Source organism: Phyllostomus discolor, chromosome 14 (assembly GCF_004126475.2).
Source record: "Phyllostomus discolor isolate MPI-MPIP mPhyDis1 chromosome 14, mPhyDis1.pri.v3, whole genome shotgun sequence".
NCBI lineage: Eukaryota > Metazoa > Chordata > Mammalia > Chiroptera > Phyllostomidae > Phyllostomus > Phyllostomus discolor.
Window position 1 is genome coordinate 5,433,974 of NC_040916.2, and position 24,330 is coordinate 5,458,303.

The following is a 24,330-nucleotide window of genomic DNA, read 5'->3' on the forward strand; positions in this document are numbered from 1 at the left end:
ATCTCCTGTAGAGCTGGCTTGGAGGAGGTATATTCTTTGAGGCTTCTTTTGTCCAGGGAGCTCCTTATTTGGCTTTCCATTTTAATTGAGAATCTTGCTGGATAAGGTAGTCTTTGTTGCAGGCCTCTGGTTTTCATTACTTGAAATGTTTCTTGCCATTTCCTTCTGGCTTGAGGCATGTCCATTGAGAAGTCAGCAGCTAGGCTTATCAGGGCTTCCTTGTATGTTACTTCCTGTTTTTCCCTTGCTGCCTTTCAGATTCTCTCTTTTCTTGGAATTTTGCCATTTTAATTATGATGTGTCTTGAAGTGGGCCTCTTTGGGTTCCTCTTGATTGGGACTCTCTGTGTTTTCCAGATTTATGTGACTTTTTCTCTCATCAAATTAGGGAAGTTTTCCATCATTATGTTTTCAAACAGGTTTTCTATCCCTTGCTCTTCTTCTTCTCCTTCTGGTATCTCTATTATACAGATATTATTATGTTTCATGTTATTCTACATTTCCGTTAACCCCTCTTCATTCTTTCTGAGCCTCTTTTCCTTGTCTCACTCATTCTGGGTGTTTTTTTCTACCTTGTCCTCCAGCTTGCTGATCTGATCCTCTGCTTCATCAAGCCTGCTTTTGATTCCTTCTACTGTGTTCTTCAGTTCAGAAATTGTATTCTTCATTTCCTCTTGGCCCTTGTTGATAGTTTCTATTTCCTTTTTTGTGTTGATATACTTTGCAGTGAATTCATTGTAGTTTCCCTGTAGTTTCTGGCAATTCTCTGTGAACTCATTGAGCTTCCTGATAACCATTACTTTGAACTCAATATCTGAGTTGACTTGCCTCTATTTCATTTAGCATTCTTTCTTTTTTTTTTAATTTATTTTTTTAATATATTTTATTGATTATGCTATTACAGTTGCCCCATTTCCCCCTTCACTCCCCTCCACCCTGTGCCCCCTCTCCCACCCACATTCCCCCCCTTTAGTCCATGTCCATGTGTCATACTTATGAGTTCTTTAGCTTCTACATTTCCCATACTATTCTTGCCCTCCCCCTATCTATTTTCAACCTACATTCTATGCTACTTATTCTCTATACCTTTTCCCCCTCTCTCCTCCTCCCACCCCTACTGCTAGCCCCCCCATGTGCCCTCCATTTCTGTGCTTCTGTTCCTATTCTAGTTGTTTACTTAGTTTCTTTTGGTTTTGCTTTAGGTGTGGTTGTTAATAATTGTGAGTTTGCTGTCCTTTTACTATACATGTCTTTTCTTTATCTTCTTTTCTTAGATAAGTCCCTTTAGCATTTCATAAAGTAAGGGCTTGGTGATGATGAACTCTTTTAATTTGACCTTATCTGAAAAGCACTTTATCTTCTCTTCCATTCTAAATGAGAGCTTTGCTGGATAGAGCAATCTGGGATGTAGGTCCTTGTCTTTCATGACTTGGAATATTTCTTTCCAGCCCCTTCTTGCCTGTAAGGTCTCTTTTGAGAAATCAGCTGACAGTCTGATGGGAACTCCTTTGTAGGTTACTGTCCCCTTATCTCTTGCTGCTTCTAGGATTCTCTCCTTCGTTTTTACCTTGGCTAATGTAATTATGATGTGCCTTGGTGTGTTTCTTCTTAGGTCCAACTTCTTTGGGGCTCTCTGCGCTCCTTGGATTTCTCGGAAGACTGTTCCCTTTGCCAGTTTGGGGAAGTTCTCCTTTATTATTTGTTCAAATAACTTTTCCACTTGTTGGTCTTCCCCTTCTGGTACCCCTATAATTCGGATGTTGGAACATTTAAAGGTGTCCTCGATGGTCTTAAGCTTTTCTTCGATTTTTTGAATTCTTATTTCATCATGCTTTCCTGCTTGGTTGATTCTATCTTCCTTCTGGTCCACTGTGTTGTTTTGAGACTCAGATTCCTTCCTTTCACAATTGGCTCTCCTCCGTGTGTCTTCCTGCATCCCTTTTATGGTAATCTGCATTTTTTCATGTAATTTGCATCCAAAATCAACCAGTTCCGTGAGCTTCCTGATCACCAGTGTTTTGAATTGTGCATCTGATAAATTGGCTATTTCTTAGTCACTCAAAAGGATGAGTCCTGGGGGACTGATCTGTTCTGCTGGAAACATATCTTATGTCTTTCCCTATCTCTCCTATTTATTTATTTATTTATTTATTTATTTATTTATTTTTTTCTCCGGTCTGGTCGCTCTTGTTACGTTGGGGGGCGGAGCCTTAGGTGTTCACCGGGGCTGGGCGCACCAGTCGCTAGATTGTGACGTTATATGTGGGGGCGGGAGCGGGGACAGGAGGGATCAATGGCGACCCTTCCATTCTGCTGGAGTCAGAAACTTCCCTGGGCATCTGGGCCGTGAGCTCTGCCCTGGTCCACAATCGCTGCCCCACTGATTCCCCCAGCCGCTGCTTGCGTACTCAGGGATCACCGCTGCACCGCTGTGCTCCGGCTCCCCGGATTGCTGTTGTGCAGATTTTGCGCCAAATTTCCCCCGACCTACGCGCGCCTGCGACCCGTGCCCGCTCCGCTCGTCGTCCCTTACCAGTCTGGATGTACGGGTCTACTTCAACTTCTTGGCTGTCCGACTTCCATTTAGATAAATCCTCTGACAGTTCTGATATTATGACTGCAAATCATTGTTGTAAATTATTGTTGTTCCGTTCTTGGTTGTGCGAGGAGGTACTGTGCGTCCACCTATTCCTCCATCTTGCCGGAAGTCTCTCCCATTTAGCATTCTTTCTGAGACTTCCTCCTTTCCTTTCATTTGGGCATTGTTTCTTTGTCTTCCCATTGTTTGTGAGACTCTTACTGTTAGCCTCTACTTCTTAAATTTATCTGTTCTGACTCCCTGGGTTTATGGTGTGAACCTCTATGGTAGAATACCTGTGACATTCAGTGGTGCCATCCCCTTGATCTCCCAAGCTCACTGGTCTCAGGCTGTCATTTATGTTGGCTCTGTGCATGCCTTTGGGTTTTGATTGTTATTGGGTCTTTCTTTGGTGGGCCCTTCCCACCAGCTGGTTAACTGAGGATCACTCTGTCCACCACATCTTGTATTCTGTTGTGCAGGTCTGGGCAGATTGTGTTGAAGCTGGTTCTTCTGTGTGTACAAGGTTTTGAGGATTCTCTCTTGCTCTTATTCAGTTATTTGTTCTGGGTAATTTCTCCACTATTTAGTTGTATTTTCAGATAGGTCCTGGGTTGAATTAGTGTGGCTTCTACTCCCTCCTTTACCTTCTTCTGTTGTTATCTGTTGGTGGTTCCTTTGTTGGTGGGTTTCCTCTTCCATCTGGTATCCTTGTGTTCACAGCTTCCACTTACTCATCTGGTTTTTCAATGTCCTCTACAATTTTTGGTCTCCTATCTTCATATATGCTGGGGTACTCTTGGATGTTCACTCAGTTTCTCAGTAGATCGACTAGGTGTTTCACCCATGTGCAGAGGGGAAGAGGGCTCTGTTCCAACCTGTTTCGCCACCATCCTAAGTCTCAAGTCCCAGAAAAGCTTTCATTTAGAATAAAAGGGCAGATAAAGTGCTTTCCAGAAAAGGCCAAGTTAAAGGAGTTCATCATCACCAAGCCATTATTATATGAAATGTTAAAGGGACTTATCTGAGAAAGAGAAGATAAAAATATGAATAATAAAATTATAACTCACAACTATCAACAAATGAACCTAAAAGAAAAGAAAAACAATGAAAACAAAAACTAAACAAACAACTAGAACAAGAACAGAATCGGAGAAATGAACCTCACACAGAGGGAGTTCAGTGGGGAGGGGAAAGGGAGGAAGAGGGGGAAATGTACAGGGAAGAAGAAGCATAATTAATAGACATAAAATAGACAGGGAGAGATAAAAATGGCATAGGAAACAGAGGACTCAAAGAACTTATATGTACAATTCATGGACACAAACTAAGGGGGAGGAGAATGCTGAAGGGTTGGGGATGCAGGGAAGAGCAGGGAGAAAGGGAGAAAGATTGGGAAAACTGTAATAGCATAATCAAAAAAATACTTAAAAAAGGATTCACAGTCTGTTTCAGGACAGTGGGCTCCACCTCTGTGCTCTATAAATATCATTTCAAAAGCTTTGAATTATCCCCTTTGTCTTAGAGTAAAGTCATGTTCAGCACATGTTGATGGAATTCATAAAATTATTTTTTAATTAAATGTGTTTGTAGGGCTGTAACAGCAGCCACAGTCTTGTTCCCAGAGTCCAGTGAAGCCACATAGGGTGTGTGTGTACATGTGTGTGTATTTGAGGTTTGGATTTATTCAAAGACTCTCTCCCAATGTATTCACTCTAGTTGTACCTGTTTGTACTTCAAGCAGCAGGTGAAGGCTCTTGTGGGGGAGAGAGGATGGCCGGGTATGTAGGCACCGACTTGGAGCACAAGTCCAGGCCTGGCCTCTTGCCAGTTGTAAAACCTCAGTCATGTCCTCAGATCTTTAAGCCTCTCCATGTTCATTAAATAAGGAGGGAAACAATAGCTAGGCCACAAGAGTGTGTAAATTGGATAGGGTAGTGGGTGTGCCAGGGTCTCAGCAATGGATGCTGCTGCTTATTTTATAGATTCAAAAGCTGACAATTGGTGACAGAAAAGCAAATGACCCCTGAGCAGCTGAACTTGCCCCAGGAGAACTGGCTGTGAGGCCAGGAGTTCTGACCGGCTGCCTTGCCTCCTGCAGGTCTGAGTGGCCCTGCTAGCGTTGCTACTTGGAAACGAGGTGCCCAGGGTGGTTCCTCTCAAGTCTCTCCCTGCTGCCCCGGGAAGAGCTGAGCCCCATTCACAACCCCTGGATGCCCTGCAAGAAGTTCATCATGCTGACAGAGTGAGTGAGGTTTCCACCATGCTAACTCGTATAGCTGGCTTCCAAGCATGCATACCACCTTCCCTTGGTTTCTCATGCCTTACTGTCCAGAGAGGCTAAGGGATCTGCCTCAAGAATCACAGCAACACCAGATGGCCACCTCTGGCTCAGGGCAGAGATGGGTTTGCAGCTGTAGCAGCATCTCTGTAACCTCTAACTCTGATTCCATTCCTTTCCCAACAGAGACATGAAGCTCTGGCATGGCTTAGTGATTGCAATCGTGTCCTTTGTCCTGCAGGCCTGCTTCCTCGCAGCTATCAACTACCTGCTCATCAGGCACCTGGGTAACTGGTTCAGCATCCTCTCCCCTCCTAGTTATTCTCAGGGACCATTCCCAAGCTTGTAGCAGGACCAGCTCCCTTTGGAGTCTCTGAACATCACTTGGAAACTATGAGGATCCACTGGCTAGATGGCCCCTCACCATGTAATCCCCACACTTACCCAACCTATTTCTGGTTGGGAATGACAGCCCAAAGTCCTTCCACTACCCAGACCTTCTGCACAGAGACAAACTTCTATAATGCTTGTGAGGGTGGCCTCATTTAACCTGGGCCTAATTAATTTTCTTCAGCACCATGAACGGGCTGAGCATGAATCAATGGCTTTGAATTGCAACAGAAGAGAATATGGTTAGACTAAGAGATCATCTTAAACCCTTGACCTGCTTTGCAATGGAAAGTGGAGAAGTTGTGTCTTGGGAAGACATCACAATTAGGAAAATAAAATATTTCTTTGGCTAAGAGAGGAGATTGGACAGGATAATGTTCTGAAGGTTTTTTCCAGTAAAGGATTTTTAGGCTTTTCTCATTCATTCAGTACAGCAGGGAACACAACAAAACTCCCTGCCCTTCAGTAACCCACATTCCATGAGGGTACAGACAACACATAAAATAACACACAAAATACATGGGTTAGATGACTGTAAGTGCTAGGGAGTAAAGCAAGCAAGGCAAGGCTATGTGGATGGAATGGTGGTTAGCTTCCCTGAGATGCTGACATTTGAGTATAAACTTGAGGGAAGTGAGGAAGTGAGCTACACCTGTAAAGGCCCTGAGACAGGTGAGGGTTTGGCCCATTTCAGCAGCAGCAAAGAGGCTGGGGTGGTGGAAGTGGAGGAGTGGGCATGAGAGAAGGAGGCAAGGCCAGAGAGGGAGTGAGGCTATGGAGGGTCTTCAAGGTTGGGGCTCTGGTTTTTTTCTCCAAGTGAGGTGAGGGGCATGGCAGCAGAGGAGTGCTGAGATTTGAAAAGATCCTTCTGAATGTTTTTCTCTAATGAGGGTTATGTTCAGAAATGGGGTGTGCCTGACCTAGGGAGCTTTCCCTTTTGCTCTTGCCCTGTTTCCTCCAGCCAAAAAGAATGAACAGTTACTAAAGAGAGCCAGGCTCCAGGACCCCAGGTCCAGCCCTGCGCAGCACCACTCACCCGCTGCCCAGCACCACTCACCTGCTGCCCAGCACCACTTACCTGCTGCCCAGAAGATGGAGACTCGGGCAGAGAGAAGCACCCCAGTGTCTGAGCCCCATTGCGGAAGTGAGTAGTGGGGCGCAGGTGAAATGGTCATAAAGTGTATTCTGCTCTGTCTGGACCCCTGGAGAGCCTCCCTGCAGCAGCCCAAACCCACCCCAGGTTCCTCACCCCCAGCCCATCAAAGGCCTCACCCCCCGGCCTTTTCCAGAAAGCTGTCCATCCTGTCACGTGAGACAGACTTTGTTGGACTTGTGTGTGTCTAAGCTCTTTCCTAGGTTTGGCCACATGTGAGCAACTGCAGAGGGGGCTTGGGGACCATTTCTACTCCTGTCTTTGTAATACTGAGGCATCTTTTCTTTCACCTGGCCAGTTAGTGGTAGGGCCAAGATCTTGACTGACTGCCTAACTCTAGCCATGGCTGGTAACATCCTAGCATCATGGTAGCTGGGCAGTGTCATTGGCTGGTCCCGGAAGCTGACTCAGCCATATTCCCAGAGGCCCCTTCTGTACAGCCTTCGATCCTCATGTATATGTGGGTGTTTTAATAAATTTAAGTGTTGGCAATGGTTCAAATGTATGTCTGCCTGTGGCAAGTGGACCAACAGGCTCGCTACCCTCTTGTTTTCTATCTCAGGGTTTGAGAGACCCACCAGGTCACTATTCACACAGTGGAAATTGTTTTTTTCTGCAGCAAGACAATTACCCCTGGAGGTGCACTTGCCAGAGATTATACTTTTTCCATTGGTTTATCTCTTGATTGGTTTGGGCTTGCTCCATCCTTCTAATTTGATCTTTTGAGTTGGAGAGATCTGATTGTCAGGCTTCCTCAGCACTGAGATGAGGCCTCAGGCCATATGGGGACCAGAAGATGCTACTCAGAAGCATCCAGTGTTTCAGAAGAATGGGAGAGGCACTGGCCTCATGATGACCCCTGACCCCAAAGCTGCACCAGAGCCTGGCCAGAGTCAAAGACTCTTTTCTTGTCAGGGGGCTCAGAGATCATCATCCAATCTTCTTGTTGTCCAGGAGACAAAACCAGGAAACAGAAAAGGATGTAACCTGCCTAGAGTTAGTGACAGGCTAGACTAGAACCTGTGCCCATGACTTCTGAGGCCAGAGCAGTTTGCTTTGGGCCACGTTGTCTCAGCATGTCCCTGTTTCTTCCACCCAAGCATAGGCAAGCCTAGTTAGTTTTAGATGGAACCGGACAGAGCAGCAGTGCCTATACCCTTGGCCATGACCCTGCCTGTTTTTGGTGGCTCTCCCACCACCCTCTCTATTACGCTCCTTCTCCCCTGTTTGGGAGTTCTGTATCTCTCTTCCCTACTCCTCTTTGTATTGTTGACTCTACCTCTCTCTTTGTCTCATCCTCCCTTCCATCATCTCTATTCTTTCCTAACACCCTTCAGCTTTCTTTAGAACAGTTTCTATTCCTTTCTAGATGACAGTGACACATCCTCAGATAGCTCTGACACCTCGGACAGCGCCAGCAGCTCGACTCCCACCTGCCAGGTAATGGACACCCCTAGTGATCCCAGACCTTCATGTGCAGCCCCGGGGTCTGGGAACTCAGGCCATCCTGGGTTCCTGGATGGGAGCAAGGGACAAGGGGCTTCTTGCGTCACTGCAGCATCCTCAGGTGAGGGTGATTAGGCTTTCCTCGCAGTCCCATATCTACATGGATCATCCAAAGTGGGTTTGAGTGGCCTGTAAAAATGGAAATGCTACTGGGAAGCCTCCTTCCCCCCAAACCCTGGTCACTGGGCCACTACTCTGAGTCCTGAGCTCATTGAATTGATTCTCTACATCTTTCTTCCTTAAACCCATGCATCTCCTGAGGACAGGAGGAACAAAGTCACTGGCAATCTTGCCCCTGCCCTGGCCCTGCTCTCAGACATGACTGCCTGGGGCCCAGGTTCTTTCTCATCCAGCCTAGGGCAAGCCTCTTTGGATGAGAGTTCAGTCCTGGGGTCCTGCCTCCTCCAGACGGGGTAGGAATCTTGATCTACACTTCTCTGCTCTTTTTCCATAAGACCACCAAGGATGTGAATTACACACAAGTAGTCTTTTCAGCCACTGGAGGGCGAAAAAACAAATCTGCGCTGGATTATGAGAACATAAAGGAAACGACGGATTATGTCAATGTCGACCCAAGAAGTCACAAGCACAATTGCTAGAGTCCTGTGAACCCTGCTGTCTCCAAGCCAGGGGAGTACTCTGTGGTAGCCTTGTAAATTCTAGGCTTTAAAAAAACTCTTACCTGAGGGTATGTTTATTGACATTTATTGATTTTGGAGAGAAAGAAAGGGGGTGGAGAGAGAGAGAGAGAGACACTGACATTGATGTGAGAGGGAAGTGCTGATTGGCTGCCTTCCACATGCGCCCTGATCGGGGATCCAGCCCCCGGCCTTTTGCTGTGTGTGACGATGCTCTAAACAACTGAGCCACTGGCCAGAACTAGGGTTTTATTTTGTTTTGTTTTTAAATGGAGTAAAGTTCTCTACAAATTCTTGCACTCAATTTGTAGGAGGTTTACTTTTTGTTTTTTAACAAGGCATAGGAAAAAAATAGGCTTGCATGTCCGCAAGAAAGATTTGGATGAAATGTTAGAACGAACTCAGGGATAAGTATGAAAACATCAGAACATCTTACTAGATACAGTGGTGACATCTCCATAGAAAATTTTTAAAAATATTTTAATCAGCTATAGTAGAGTCCTGTTTGGCAATCTTACAATTAAATTACTCTTTGAGCTCTTTGATTATTGGCAATAAACAACTTCCTTAAAAGTTTTAAATAACATAGTAATCATTGGTTTCTCTTTTCCTCTTGCCCAACCCGGCCTGTGTCTGCTGAGGAACCTGCTTTGCCCTCAGAACTTTAAACGGTCCCACTAGCTTGGAAAGCCCGCTGTCACTCGGCTTTCGGATTTGCTGTTTCTCGTGAGCAAAAGCTGGCTAATAGAGTCTGGTAAACGCCGACCAGCATCGCAATCTGTTATTACAAGAAAAATCTTTCCAAGTTTAATCCAATAAAATTAAACATCTATTCCTGGTTTGTTGTTTCTTTTTTAACCAGTTGGGGACAAAAGGACACTTTGTTAACTTGATTAGGAATAGTTTATCTCAAATCAGCAGATGCACGCTATTTAACTGTAAGGTCCTACACATGGTCCCTTCAGATAATGAGCCAAGTAAGAGTGTCCACACACCCATTTCCTTCACCATCTGATAGTGCTGTAGGAGTTCTAAGCAGTTCAATAAAACATTTAACAAAAATGAGGGCCATAATTATCGGAAAGGAGGATGAAATTTGTCATTGTTTGCAGATATCTTAGTTCTAGAAAACTTCAGGGAATTAACTTAAAATGTTTCAAAATTGCTTACATGCAGTAAGCAGTGACTAGAGAAACATACAATATACTTTCTTCAACAGCTAATTAAGACAGAAAATGAAAAAAAGTTGCTCACTATAACTAAGCACCTCAAAATGTGGAAACCCTAGGTTTACTCTGCCAAATGCAGCCCCCTGTCCAGTGGCATTCAGATCTTAGAGACAATTCGTGAACTTGCTCCATCTGCTGGCTATAAATGATTTTCTAGACTGGTACTGGGAACAGTGGGAGGATTTCATATTCCCAGGTTCCCCTTCCTCAAGAAGATCTGAAAAATGGTTCTGGGACTAGAAATTATTGCTAATCTACATGTCCCTTTACCTTTGGCCTGCCATGGTTGTTCTTTTCCTGCTAGATTTGAATTTTTGTGTGCCTCCCACCCTCGAAATTCATATGTTGAAATCCTAACCCCTGACGAGACAGTAATAGGAGGTGGGGCCTTTGGGAGGTGATTAGGTCATGAGGGTGGTGGCCTTATGAATGAGATCAGTGCCTATGAGAGACATGCACAGAGCTCTGCAGCTCCTCCCATCCAGTGAGGATGCCAGGAGAAGTCTGGGGCCTAGGAGAAGACCCTCACTAACCATGCTGAAACCCTGATTTTGCCTCCAAAACTGTGAGAAACAAACTTCTGTTGTTTGTAAGCCACTCGGTCTGTGGTATTTTGTTATGGTATTTACCTCATGGGCTAAGACATCTCCTCAGAAACTTTCTGAATGGGGAAAAACAGATTCTATTGATCAGAGAGGTAGAATGAGGACTAAACACAGACAACAACACTGTATTTGCATCCAGCAGTGAAACTCTACTTCTTTTTGATCTCTTTTAAAAAGAAAAAAATAAGCAGAGGACTGTAGAGGTTCCGACATGTCACAGCACACCTGAAAGACTGCACAGGGACACTGCTGAGACAGCCCCCCACTAGGAGAGGGGTTGGCTGCAGCCGTGTGCAGTAGAGTGCCTGGTCCTGCAGAATTCTGGGTAGGCTGTGGGAGTGGGGAGGGGCACGCATAAACAGAAGGCTGGAGCAGCTGGGTGTGCGGGGTCAAAGCATGCAAGACCTAGTTGTGGACACAGGCAAGAACATGTGCAAAATAACATGTGACAGAGGGGAATTAACACAGAGCAGTGAAACCAGAGCCTGTCAGTGTTAGGCCAACTGGGTACAAGAGTGTTAGAAGTAGGTGGACTTAATCCGAGAAAACACCCCAGAAAGACATGTCTTCTGGCCTTAGTTTAGGGAGAAGGGTAGACATCTGTTGGTGGGAGAAGAGGCAGAAGAAAAGGGAGTGGGCCTGACTGGACGCAGGCTCCCTGAACAGCATGCAGAAGGGTCTATGCCAGGCTCAGAGACAGCGGAGATGCCCTTTGCCTGGCAGTTGCTGTTGGAGGGGACAGAGACCTGAGCATCGCCAACCATCTGTAAGGTCTCTAAGGAACTCTGCTATGACTGGCTTCAAAGGTATGACATTTTATAGCAAATAAGTATGTCATGGAGGTTAACAATAGCACCCGCCCTGATTGCTTATAAAGGGGAAGCGTTCTTGGAGAGCCTTGTTTCAGAATTGAGTAGAAAGTGGGACTCCAAGCAACTTACAGAGGTTTGACTGACTGTCGAACAGAGTAAAGGGCTTGTTTCCTGTCCTAAGGAGTGTGAGCCAATAAGCTGGTGACTGGAGCCAGCTAACAATTTGAACTGCTCCCTAAAGTCGTTGCTAGACATACTTCTAGAAATAAAATGGCCTTTTGCTTGTGACACTACTGTGAGTTCGGAAGGTTAGCTGCTTAAATCTGTCTGAAAGGTCGCCTATACGAGAAATCACCCTTCGAGGAGCATTCCTTCTAGTAGGGAGAAGTCACTTTCTCCCATGTTGTATGTCGTTGGAACCTCCAGGGAACAACCATGCTGCCCCACACTGGGTCCCTCTGTGGGTGGGAACTGGATGAACACTTTTCCAGAACTATCTTATAACAAGAGACGGAGAAACCGATTTGCTACTGACAACCAGTTGCTGATTGATTTAATGATAATAATGAACTGGGATTATATAGTGGACCAGAATGAATTTGACTCGTCTTCAATGAATTCTTATTCTAAAGGAGCAGGTGCCCAAATGCTCACCATAAAAGGTCAGCAGAATTCTACAAGGGTCACTGTCCTATTGGCCAACAAGACCCACGTGGATGAAGAGGCATTTTATGCCCAGCATCAGGGGGCGTTTTGCTCCTGGGATCAGGACAGATTTCTGGGTCCAGAGGGGTTTGCAAGAGGCCTTCTAACGCAAGCGCCCAGCCTCTAAACCAAACACACTACAATAACTCCATCTTATCTGGAGTTTGTAGTTTTGTTTTCTGTTTTTGAGGTGCCACTAGCTCCCTCAAACTTTCACCCTTTCAGGCAGGAATTTCTACATTTAGTCTTTTACCTGCAGTAGAAACCTCTTGCTCTTTGCCCTTCCTTGCCAAATACGTCCTCTGTGGGCTTAGCGAGAAAGAAGCCTGTACCCAGGTATCTCAGGAGAACTGGGTCAAATGAGAGGCCAAGGCTCTAGAACTTTAGGGAAAGTTACTATGGCCTTAGAGCTGGGAGGCTGGTGACTTTCCCAGCCTGCCCCTCCAGTCATTACTGCTTCAGACGCACTTTCAGCTCCACACTGCCACTGTGTGGCTCCAGGGAAAATCACAGAATACTCTCTTATTTTTTTCCCTCTTAAACTGGGTGAAGGGGTTCCAGGAAGATGGATCACCACCCCTGCTCTGCTAAAATTTTACTTTAGTTTGCCTGTCATTACAATTGTCCCTAGGAAACAAAAATGCCTAGAAATGTCCTGTTTGTTAAGGAGTTTTATTAATCAGTTGCAACCACATCATGGGCTCCTGACCCAGTAGTGAGGTGCTGCAGCCTGGGCTGAGTCTATAGCCTACTAAAAGACTTATTTACATAAAAAGCACAAACAGAGTCACCTGGAAAGGTACTGGCCTATACTGGACAAAAAAGAAAGCCATTCTGAGAAGTCCCCACACTCAACCAATTAACCTTCTCCAGCCATGCTCTGCCCTGCCTGGCCCCTCACCCCCCACTGCTATGTGGGTTCCAAGGGACTGAAGTACTGTATTTCACAGAGAGTTGGCCTTCTGAAGCCAGCTATCAAAGTGAGATTGACCCAGAGAGCACGGCACCCCTTGCTTCCCACAGAGGCCCACCTCCCCGAACCCCTTCCCAAAGGCCTGTGAGAACTTCTTACACACACTGCAAAAGCTGTCATTCATAGATCCAGACGAGACCCTGCCATTTTCTCAGAGCCATCTGGGATAGGCTCCTGAGGCCCCTGCCCAGTGTCCAGCTGCTCCTCACTGGCTTCATCATTGGACAGCCCCAGCTTTCTGAAAAAGATCAAATGCAGCCTTTCTATGAGAGGAGGAGTGCGGGCCCCAGCCACCACCTCAGGTAAATCCCTAGTGTGCAATGCAAAACTGGAAATATAACAGCGGTATTATTTGCTACAGAAGGCAAGAGTAGATAGACATAGAAGGTGCTCTAGCCAGCCTTGATTCCATGTCTCCCTTCTGTCCCTCTGAACTATAGAGTCTCCTGGACCCAGTGCCCTAGAAATTACCCATCAGATGCAGCCCAAAGCCAGGCTATCATTATCTTCTCTAACATCAGTAGGATGTTCTGTTGTCTACAGTCTTCCAAGTCCCTCCAACAAGGTGGCACTGTTATTCTTTTTTAACAAATAAGGAAACTGTTGCTCAGGCAGATTGGATAACTTGCCCAGGTTCACACAGGTAGAAAAGGGGTGAGACTGGGGCTCAAACCCATATCTTTGAGGTACAAGATTGGTGTTCCTTCTATTTCCCATCCATCATGATGAGCAAAGATTTACTTAGTACCTACTGTGGGCACTAGAGTCAGGAACTGTGGTCTGGAGCAGCTCATGTAAGCAGGAGCAACTTCAACAGCTCAGGCTGGCGTGGGGAGCACCTACGCCTCAATCCACCAGGGCAGGTGGACAGGGAAGAAGTGGTTGGATATCAGGGACTCACGTGGGCAACAGAGCACAGGGAAGAGACTGTGGGTCCTCTCCCTTGAGCCTTGGTCCCACTGGGCTCTGGGCCCTGCCCTCCAGTTCTCTAGCACTGAAGGGCTGGAACGCTTGGTTCACTCACAGCACTCAGCTTAGTTCTTTTCTTTTAAAGAAACCTAAGGAGGCTTCTGAGAGCTCAGTGGCCTCTTGAAAGTGGATCCCCAAAGTCACACTCATTTCTCAAAGCCCCCCTGGGAGAGGAGAACAGATCGAACCTGTTTCCTGGAGCTGCTCCCAGGAGCTCCTAGTTAGATTAACAGCCTCCTGCAGAGTCCAGAGCTCACGGACTTCCGAACAGCCTGTTCATCCGCAGTCCTGTCTGATTCTCACAACTCTGAGAGCAAGCATTTCACCTACGCTGGTCATCAGTGCTGACATGGTGATGAGACCGGGACCCAGTTCCTGACTTTTCAGTGATGCTTTTCCCACCATCAAGGCCATCGAATTTGGGTGAATTCGAGCCCCTGGAGATAACTCAGGGCAAAGCGCCAGATACTGCCTGTCTTTCCCCACATCAGCATCACAGAATTGAGGGTGAAAATGCACAGTATGGCCATGGAAGGACCCTCAGTCACCAGAATTCAGTCAAAAAGTGTAAAGGTCATTGTCATGAAAATCCAACAATTCTTCTGGAGCCTGTCGGTTACAGCACCCTTTGTGTATCTCTGTCATGATATCATCTCCAGTCTTGCAAAGTCACGAAAGATCGGAGCTGAAAAAGACCTTAGAGTGCATCTTCGTTCCATAAGTGAGGTGACAGAGGCCCAGAGACGGGGTGGCTGGCCCACGATCATACAGTTACCTGCAGGCGGAGGCGAGTGTTACATCCCGGGCTCCTGACTTGAGCGCAGTGTGTGCAATTCATGTGAAAGCTCCGAAGAGCCTCAAGTAAATCCGGAGCCACGACCCCATCACACTTCTCAAGAGACGTGTTGTGTTCTGTGCAGCCCCAGGGGAAGGAGCTGTCTGGACACCTTGCAGGGCGAGTGGGAGCAGCCTGCCCTGCTGCCTCCGAGTCCTCCTCCATTCTAAATTTTACTGTGGCCCTTTTCTTCCCCTCCCTCCCTCCCCTCACCCTCAGTGGGCCAGACCACTGAAAATATACAACACTCTGTCCCCACCCTAAAAAAGGGCGTGGTGTGGGGAGAAGAGAAACTTGAATTTGCAGAGTGAATGCTGGTTACCTGGTGCTGTACTAAATACTACATCTTGAGTTAATGCTCGTTACCTGGCATTGTGCTAAATACTATATCTCTCTCCAGTAAACACAAGGGCATAGTGGGCGGAGCCCCCTGACCCATTCACTTTTCTTCATTAAACGATCCTTCCTCTACCAAAAAATAAAATGAAAAGTAAAAAAATCCAGGATCCAAATAGGGTCCTTCTCGGTTTTTCACTTCTGTCCACTCCTGGTTGGGCTGACTGTGCTTAGTTAGGTTAGGTCGGGGACACATAGTCAAGGTCAGAGATCAGCCTCTGAGTTGCCACGTGTGGAGCCCCAGACAGGGCTGACCTAGTCCTGCCCCAGATCTGGGGCACCACATCTGCCACATGGGTGTGTTCCCAGATACCCTGTGAGTACTGCAGGATCAGGGAGTGGACAGTCTCTTTATCCCTGGCTCCCAGCATGAGAGATGGGGAGCGAATGCAGGCAGGCCAGACACCAAGTGTGGCCATTCTGGCCTTTTCACGCTGCCTAAACTGGGCTCCCCTAATTCCAGCCCAGACCTTCCCAGAATTTGCAGTGCTGAGATGAACTGAGACCCTCCTACAGCCCCACGGGCAGCATCAGACTCCAAGGAATGTTCCCTAAAAGATGCCTGCCTCAGTGACACCTTCCCTGTCCACCCACTCTGAGTCCTTTGGTGACTCTTCAGGCCCAGGCCTCCCACTGAGGCTGGGGCTGAGGCTGGGGCTGAGGCTGTGGGTGGGCGGGCAGCTGGAGCGGGTCAGCAGCAGTGTGGTGCGGCGGCTCGAGAAGCTGCCATTGGAGAGCTGCCTGCGCATCCGGGGCTGCGGGCCCCCACAGCAGGCCAGATGGCGTAGGGTGTGCGGCCACAGGTGCCTGTTGAAGCCCATGTAGATCCAGGGGTTGCAGCAGCTGCTGAGGTTGCCCAAAAGCATGGTAATGGTGAAAACCACATTGGTTGAATCTGCCAAGAGAGAAGCATGGGGAGCCTTAGAATGACAGCTGGAAGGGATCTGAGAGGGAATCCGGGTTTCCATTGAACAGAGGAGAAAACTGAGTCCTAGAGAGGTGAAGGGGCTCACTTGGGTTCCTCCATTAGGGAGAAGCACAGCTAAGACTTGAACCCGGGACTCCCAACTCCAGAGTCTTAACTTGCTGACTTTTTTGTAACTACAGGGTTTGCTCCAAGATGACTTTAGAGGTAGACAGGACTGGCCCAAGTGGGAGATGCTGCCTTTGTTCCACGCCTAGACCTTGAATTTTCTAATGGATGTAGACCTAGGGTAAGGCAACTTCTATAAAACTGACAAAATAACCATGACTCTAGGCCACGTTTGAGTATCCCCATCCCCATTTATGTCATACATATGGGTGCACATTGGCTTCTGGATTCTGCCCTCCTTGACCCCTCTGGGGCGGTCCCACTCATTCTGTCGTAGACACCTGCTGTGTCCTGGCAGAAACTCAGCTGAGAGTCGGGGGCAGGGGGAAGGAGACAGCAAGCTCTAACACAGGCACCCAGGGGTGGGAAGCCAGGAGGCCAGTGTGCTGTGGAGGCGACCTGGGTGTACTGGAGAGCAAGTTAAAAGGGCCCCAAAGGGCTTCCATTTCTCTAAGGGAGCATTCTGTTCCTGCATGCCTTGCTCAGAGAGGCCCATGGTAAGTGGTAAATCACTCTACATAGGTGAGGGATGTGGGGTTGCGGGACAGGTTGATCATGGGGATGGGCACAGCAGACAGGCAGGAAAGGGCACACTGGGAGGCACTGTAGCCCTTTCCTCATCCTCCTGCTCTCCCTTCCCGCTCTTTTCCACTTGCTCCACCCCCCATCCCCACCACACACACTTGCCTTCATCAGGGGCGTTCCTGTCCCACACAGTCCACATCTGGACACTGAAAAAGGGTGCCCAGCAGATGATGTAGGCCAGCACAATGATGAAGGTCATCTTCACAGTTCGGATCTTGGCCCTTGAGATCGTGCTGATACTGCTGACCCGGGACGGCAGTCCCCTCGTGGCTGCAGCTGGGGTGGGAGGCAAGGCCCTGTCCCAAATCTTCCAGCCCCCTCCTTCTACCCTCCAGGTCTGTGTCTTGACTTTTAGGTTCTTACAGATCTCGTAGCAAATGAGGCTGTAGCAGGCTGTGAGCATGGCCACAGGCAGGATGAAGATGGCCAAGGCAGTCCAGGTGATGTAGGCCCGTGACCCCCAAGGGAAGCGAAAGTCTGCCCAGCAGTCCAACACCCCCGAACCCTGGATCACTTCCCGCAAAGAAAAAATGAAGAGTTGAGGGAGGCTGAGGATGGCGGCCAACAGCCAGGGGGCGGCGATGAGTGGGTAGGTAGACTGGCTGGGCTGCTGGAGGCTCCTCAGGGGGTGGCACACAGCCAGGTAGCGGTCCAGTGTCATGGCGAGCAGCATGTAGGTGGAGGCGAACATGCTGAGTGCCTGCAGGTACTTGACAGCCCGGCAGAGAGGGTCTGGGCCCTGGAAGCGGTAGGTGATGTCCCACAGCAGCTGGGGCAGCACCTGGAAGAGCGCCACAGCCAGGTCCGTCAGAGCCAGGTGCAGCACAAACAGGTGCATGCGGGCACACTTGCGGCCCTGCTGGCCCAGTGTCAGCAGCACAGTCAGGTTGCCCCCTGTCGTCAGCAGCAGGACAGTGGCCAGGACTGTGATCTCCACCTTGGCCAGCTCCTCATCCCGGCCCAGCCAGGGTGTGGTGGCGTTGGGCGCAGAGAGGGTGGCCCCGGGGATGGAGTTGGCAGCCCAATGAGGTCCAGAATCCATGGTGGAAATTTGCTGCGAGGGAAGGGAAGAGGGAGAGAGCAAATGGAGAGTGGGTGGCCAGGAGAAGTTCAGGGATGAACTGGAGTGGGGACCAAGGTTTAGTGGAGAAAAAGGAGAAAGGCAGGGTGACAGGGAACAGGCTGCCAGTAGGTGGAAGTAGGTGAGGACGGGGCTAGAGAGAAGGAAGGAGAATGAGGTAAGGAAGATGATGATCCCAAAGAGCTAGAGAGTGAAGGGAAGGTATCAGGGAGACCGGGTGTCAGGAAGGGCAGAATGAATGAGGCTGTGCAGGGTGAGACTTCTCAAAGGAAAAGAAGGCTTGGGGGGCGGTGCTAGTCCCAAATCCACCTCAAATTCACTTTCTCCAAACTTTTATGGAAGCAGAAAGCAGATGTCCCTAAGCCTGCTCGGAGGTACAGTCAGGGCCATCCGTGTAGCCCTGCCAGCCAGGGGCTGCAAGTGGCAGCAGGAGCGCAGAGGCTCGGCAGGGCAGGGCGGGCAGATTTTATAAGCTGGCAGCCGAGCCCAGCGGCCAGCGCCGGTTGGCTGTTGCCAAGGAGGGCGGAGTGAGGCTCAGGCCACTGGCGCGGGAGGGGGTTATCGAGGGAGGGTAAGGGGACAGGGACTGAGGGGCGCGGCACCAGGGACTAGGAGCGAGAGAAGCAGGTGAAGAAAGCAGTGCTCAGCAGCCGACTGGACTCACGGACCTGCAAACTGACAAACTCATCTATGGTATACCCTGGAGCCTCGCACTGACTCCCGAGACAGGTGCGCACCTGGGGATGGGGTGGCCATCACCCACCGCCTGCGACTCTGCGCATGACAGCGTTGTTGGGCACGCTGCCTGCCCCAGGCTCCTTTAGGCCAGTGAAGGGTCCAAAGTCTGCAGGGGAGGCACACAGGCAAAGCAGCGCCCCACACGGAGCCCCCGCCCCCACCAGGGAGCATGGCTGACCACAGGCCTTGGTGGGAGACTCAGAGCCAGGCAGGGAGGAAGAAAAAGCAAGGACGTGTGTGGGGAGAGGGGTGGTTGTGACAGAGAGGTGGGGTGGAAGCAGCTAGACCTAGGGCCCCATTGCTCTTGATGGGAGGCGCTGACTGGAGAAATTCCGTAGGTGTCTGCAGGAGAAGGCTTAACCCCTGGCCTTCCAGGCTCTCTCACAGCAATATCCTGAACGCAGTTAGCATCCTGCGAGGTGGAAAACGGAGGCCGGAGTTCTATGCTCTCTCTCGAAGATCATAACTAGAAAGCAGTAGTTGCAGGACTAGGCCCAGGGCAGTGTGCTCTTCCAAGTGCAGACTTAACTGGCATCCAGGATGCAGGGCAGTGGTGCTGAGGGCAAAAATAAACCACTGCTTCAGCTCAGCAGAGAAGGCCGTCTTCGGTGCAGTGAGTAGTGTGTGGTGCTGGTGGTGGAGTTCGCTTTATTTTCCATTCATAGACAAGGTGGGTTGTTGGGACTCTCTCCAGGGTATATTAGAAGTTCATTAGCAGTGACGACAGCATGGTCCATGACCCTCAGAAGGGGCAGGGTCCATCATTGTCCTGAGGCCCTCTCTTCCTGCCTTTTAATCAGACCAGCCCCGTTCAGTGTCGCTCACTCACCCACACACCCAGGTAGCATCACTTTTCGAAGGGCCACCTCCTGAGTACCTACCACTTCACTTCCACCTCATCCCGTTGCCACAGCCCAAACACTCACCGTTTCTCACCTGAACACGGTAGCATCTTTCTTTGGTACTCTGCGGCCCAGCTGTGCCTTCTCAAGGATTTTGCTCTTCATATATTCTTATTTTAAGTCTCTACTAATTCATTCCCATCTGCAGGCAACCAAAATCTAGTGTTATCTGTTGAAAAAATTATAGGCTTCCCCTCCAGCTGTTACAGTCTCTTTCCCTTCACAAAAAAACATCTCAGAAGGGCTGGCCACACTTGTCTCCATTTTACAGTGAGAAATAATTTGTCATTTATTTCAAATTATATTTAAGTTATGTACATTTAAGCATGTTTTTAAAACATTAAATATTGTATAAATGCTATCATACTATATATACCATTCTGAAACTTGATTTAAAAAAACAATTTGCCTTGGCTGGCATGGCTTACTAGATTGAGTGTCAGCCCATGAAGCAGAGGGTCACCACTTCAATTCCCAGTCAGGCCACATGCTGGGGTTGTGGGCCAGGTCCCCAGTTGGGGTGCGTGAGAAACAACCACACATTGATGTTTCTCTCCCTCTCCTTGTCCCTCCTTTCCCCTCTCTAAAAATATAAAAGTATTATCTTTAAAAAATGTATTGGGGTAACTTTGGTGAATAACACCATATAAATTTCAGGTGTACATCTTTATAATGGAACATCTGAATGCTCCATTGTGCACTGGCCATCCGAAGTCTAGTCCCCTTTCCTCACTCACCGTGTATTGGACCCCCTGTACCCTCTGTGTTCTGCCCTCTAACCCCCTTCCCCTCCGGTAACCACCATTCTGTTGACTGTATCTATGAGTTTGGCTTTTGCTTGTTTGTTCATTTGTTGCTTTTTGTTTTATATCTCACATATAAGCTAAATTATATGGTTTTTGTCCTTCTCTGTCTGACTTGTTTCACTTCGGATAATACTCTCAAGAGCCATCCATGTGGTCACAAACGGTAATATTTCATTGTATTTGGTAGTTGTAATATTTCATAAAACAATTTTTATGTCTGAGTATAATTCCATCATACATATTTACTGTGTTTTCTTTATCCAAACATCCATCAATGGACACTTAGGTTGTTTACATGTCTTGGCTATTGTAAATGATGATGCAATAAACATAGGGGTGCATATATCTTTTTTTTCCTTTTTATTTATTTATTTATTTATTTTTATTTTAATCATTGTTCAAGTACAGTTTTCTCCCCCCTACTCCCATTCCAGCCCACCCACCCAACCCTCTCCCCTTTCCCCCCAATATATCTTTATAAATATGTGTTTTCAAAGTTTGGGGTGTAGATACCCAGAAGAGGAATTGCTGGGTCACATGGTATCTCTATTCTTAATGTTTTGAGAAACCTCCATACTGTTTTCCATAGTCACTGCACCAGTTAATGTTCACAAGGGCTCATTCCACAATGCACAGGGCTCCCTTTTCTCCACATCCTCACTAACACCTGTCATTTCTTGTCTTTTTGATAATAGCCATTCTAACAGGTGTGAGGTGATCTCTCATTGTGGCTCTGATTTGCATTTACCTAATGCTTAATGATGCTGAGCACCTTTTCATATACCTGTTGGACATCTGCATGTCTTCTTTGGAAAATATCAATTCAGATTTTCTGCCTATTTTTTAATTAGATTGTACATTTTTGCTATTTTTTTTTCCATTCGGTAGGTTGCTTTTTAGTTCAATTTAGTTCTACTTGTTTATTTTTCCTTTTGTCCCAGATTCAAAAAACCATTGTCAAGACCTATGTCAAGGAGCTTACCATCTCTGTTTTCTTCCAGGAGCTTTATGATTCAGGCCTTACATTCAAATCTTTAATCCATTTTGAGTTCATTTTGTGTTTGCTGAAAAATAGTGTCCAACTGCATCCTTTTACATATGGCTGTCCAATTTTCCCAGCACCATTTATCAAAAAGACTGTCCTTTCCACATTGCATATTCTTGGCTCCTTTGTTATAAATTAATTGACTGTATATATTGCATGGGTTTATTTCTGGGAATACTGCTACTTTTTAGTTTTTTGGTTTTAAGCATTATTTATTGGCTTTCCCTTTGGTAGATGAGCATACAGTGTCCTTTCAACACAGAGCCACTACTCATATGCATACTTCCTGTACCCCAGCCTCATCTTCCCAATATAATTGTGGGAATAGTGATCTGTAGGTCTCCATCTGAGGCTGACTTTGTATCAACTGCAAATTGAATCTTAAGGGAATAATAAAGATTTTACAAAGCCTCCTGCCAAAGACATTTAAAAAATTAAAAAGACATAAGTCATAATCAAATAGTGTAATCTAATTCTTTACAAAAGGATTTGCTTCCATGGATCTGAATATTGGCTTCTATATTACTAACTAGTAGACTCAGAGGCAGAGAAATTGAAATTGTTATAAGTTTAAATTGTTAGATGCCACTTCAATTAAAAAAGAAAGAAGGATTCTATTTTCATATATTCAACTTTAATATAATGTTTTCAGGAATAGACCTCTCATGAAAAATCAAATTTTTCTCTCATGATATATACTTATCAATATCTCTTCCCTTAATGATCTTCCACTTTGGCCAAAAGGGTGAACTCAAAATCATTCCTGCATTAGTGTTGGCCAGTGGACAGTGGGGATGTGTGCCCCTCTTGTGCCACACAATGACCAGGGCAGAAAAAGTGGATATGGGCATTTTTCTTCTGCAGCCTCTGGGTGCCTAGTCTGCAGAGGCCTCTTCTTGGTTGGAACTCAGAGCCCTCTCAACATGCTGAGTTACTTGCCAGAACTAGCATTTCACAGAGGTGCCAGGTCCCTCTCGACACACCTGTCATCCACTTGGTACTGGCCTTTCTGCCTGCCTGGGCAACCCTTGATTCACAGTCCCATAAATGTCTAGATAGAGGAAGCGTTCTGGGGAAGATGGGCCATTACAGGGACTAATGCATCTTTTACAGCCAGCAGCAGGCCTTGCTGTCGCCACCATCTTCTGTTAAGTTGGCTTAATGCTGAGACTGATGGAAAGCTGACTGGTAACAGGAGTGGGTGTGTAGGGTGAAGAGTCAGCCTAATCAGTGTTGATTTCAGGGCCTCCCAGAAAGCCTCCACTTTGTTTTTCTTGCCATAAAATATCTTGTACAGTCATAGAATTTTGGAGTTGAAAGGAACTTAGCTTTTGGTTGAGACCAAGAGGCTAAGGAGTAATGGAAAGAAACTCTGAGATCATTGAGTCCCATTTTTTCATTTCCTCCCCCAAAAAAATCCATCCTGAAAGACAAACATATAAATGAGGTTCTCAACATCATATGATATCGGAAGTGAGAATGTGACCAGGACCCAAGTCTATCTGTGTGCTCTTTTTGCCCTGTCATATATTGGTCCCTCATGGAAGTCCCTCATTCATATTGGCTGCATATGAGAATCTCCTGAACCAATTGTAAAATGCCCTGGCCTCTCCACCTGAGATTCTGATCACTGGCACAGAGCAAAAGTTTCAGCTCTGCAGCTAATAAAGCCAATTCAGTGCTTAGCACATAACAGAAGCACAAGAAACTTCTGTTGAATGTTAATTCAGAATTTAATGAGCACAAATGAGTAAATTAATTATCTGCACTGGGTAACATTGCTTTATTTTTTAACTTTATTGTAGAAATGTTTAAACATTCAAAAAAGCAGACTTCCAGCCAAGGTGGAGGCATAGGTAAGTACAGTATTTTTCGTACTGTAAGACACAGCCCCCCAAAATTTGGGAAGAATAGTGGTTGTTAATACTACTGTTGAGTTCTGTTGACATTTACATTGGTGAAATATTGTGTTATTTATGTTATTAAGTATTTTATCACATTTTTGCTTCAAAATTTTTTTCTGATTTTCCTCTAAAACCTAGATGCATCTTATGGTCTGAAAAATAGGGTATACTTTGCTTCCTCACAGAACCAAAAGAAAGACAACAAAATTAGAAACAAAAACAACCAGAACTGCCAGAAAAATCAAACTGTATAGAAGTCTGACAACCAAGGAGTTAAAGTAGAAACATTCATTCAGACTGGTAGATGGGACAGGGACAGGCAGGCAAGGCACAGAGGACTTGTGGCAAGGCAGTGGCTGGAGGACCATAAACTGGGAGGAACAACTGGGGAGTGAGACAGACTGCGCAACCCAGGGTTATAGTGCAGGAAAAGAACGCTTAAAAACCTCTGGTTGTAAAAACTTCCAGAGGTAGGGGTTGTGGTGGTGGGAGAAGCTCCCAGCCTCACAGGAGAGTTCATTGGAGAGACCCACAGGGTCCTAGAATTTAAACAAACCCACCCACCCAGGAATCAGCACCAGAAGGGCCCAATTTTCTTATTGGCAGTGGGGGAAGTGAGTGAGAGCCAAGCAAGCAATATTGTTCCTTCTTGGACCCCTCTTCCACATACAGCACCACAACGCAGCAACATGGGCTGCCCTGCCCTGGTGAATACCTAAGGCTCTGCCCCTTACTACATAACAGGTACACCAAGACAAAGAAATATGGCCCAAATTAATGAACAGGTCAAAACTCCAAAAACAGAACTAAGTGACAAGGAGATAACCCACCTATCAGATGCAGAGTTCAAAACACTGGTAATCAGGATGCTCACAGATTTGGTTGAGTATGGTCACATAATAGAGGAAGAAGTGAGGGCTATGCAAAATGAAATAAAGAAAAATATACAGGGAACCAACAGTGAAGGGAAGGAAACCAGGACTCAAGTCAATGATTTGGAGTAGAAGAAAGAAAGAAACATTCAACCAGAACAGAATGAATAAACAAGAATTCAAAAATATGAGGAGAGGCTCAGGAACCTCCAGGACATCTTTAAACATCCCAACA

General features: G+C 46.9%; 2 protein-coding genes across 2 annotated transcripts; one reads left to right on the top strand and one right to left on the bottom strand.

The window, feature by feature from the left end:
* Window positions 1–4,633: 4,633 nt before the first annotated feature.
* Window positions 4,634–8,657, top strand: RHEX (regulator of hemoglobinization and erythroid cell expansion). The gene is made up of 5 exons (XM_028530573.2): window positions 4,634–4,822; window positions 5,045–5,145; window positions 6,210–6,392; window positions 7,771–7,841; window positions 8,363–8,657. The coding sequence occupies exons 1-5, from the start codon at window positions 4,791–4,793 to the stop codon at window positions 8,504–8,506; spliced, it is 531 nt and encodes a 176-aa protein (XP_028386374.2). The 5' UTR covers window positions 4,634–4,790; the 3' UTR covers window positions 8,507–8,657.
* Window positions 8,658–15,620: 6,963 nt separating this feature from the next.
* Window positions 15,621–17,789, bottom strand: AVPR1B (arginine vasopressin receptor 1B). The gene is made up of 2 exons (XM_028530998.1): window positions 16,850–17,789; window positions 15,621–15,964 (listed from the first exon to the last, which is right to left on the bottom strand). Exons 1-2 carry the CDS (start codon window positions 17,787–17,789, stop codon window positions 15,621–15,623), a joined length of 1,284 nt encoding a protein of 427 aa, XP_028386799.1.
* Window positions 17,790–24,330: the final 6,541 nt, after the last annotated feature.

Excerpts from the sequence above, each read along its gene's own strand:
- RHEX (XM_028530573.2), top strand. The coding sequence starts at position 4,791 with ATGCCCTGCAAGAAGTTCATCATGCTGACAGA. Across the intron at positions 5,146-6,209 it reads CCTGCTCATCAGGCACCTGG|CCAAAAAGAATGAACAGTTA; the intron begins GTAACTGGTTCA and ends TGTTTCCTCCAG. Across the intron at positions 6,393-7,770 it reads GTCTGAGCCCCATTGCGGAA|ATGACAGTGACACATCCTCA; the intron begins GTGAGTAGTGGG and ends ATTCCTTTCTAG.
- AVPR1B (XM_028530998.1), bottom strand. The coding sequence starts at position 17,789 with ATGGATTCTGGACCTCATTGGGCTGCCAACTCCATCCCCGGGGCCACC. Across the intron at positions 15,965-16,849 it reads CAGGAACGCCCCTGATGAAG|ATTCAACCAATGTGGTTTTC; the intron begins GCAAGTGTGTGT and ends CTCTCTTGGCAG.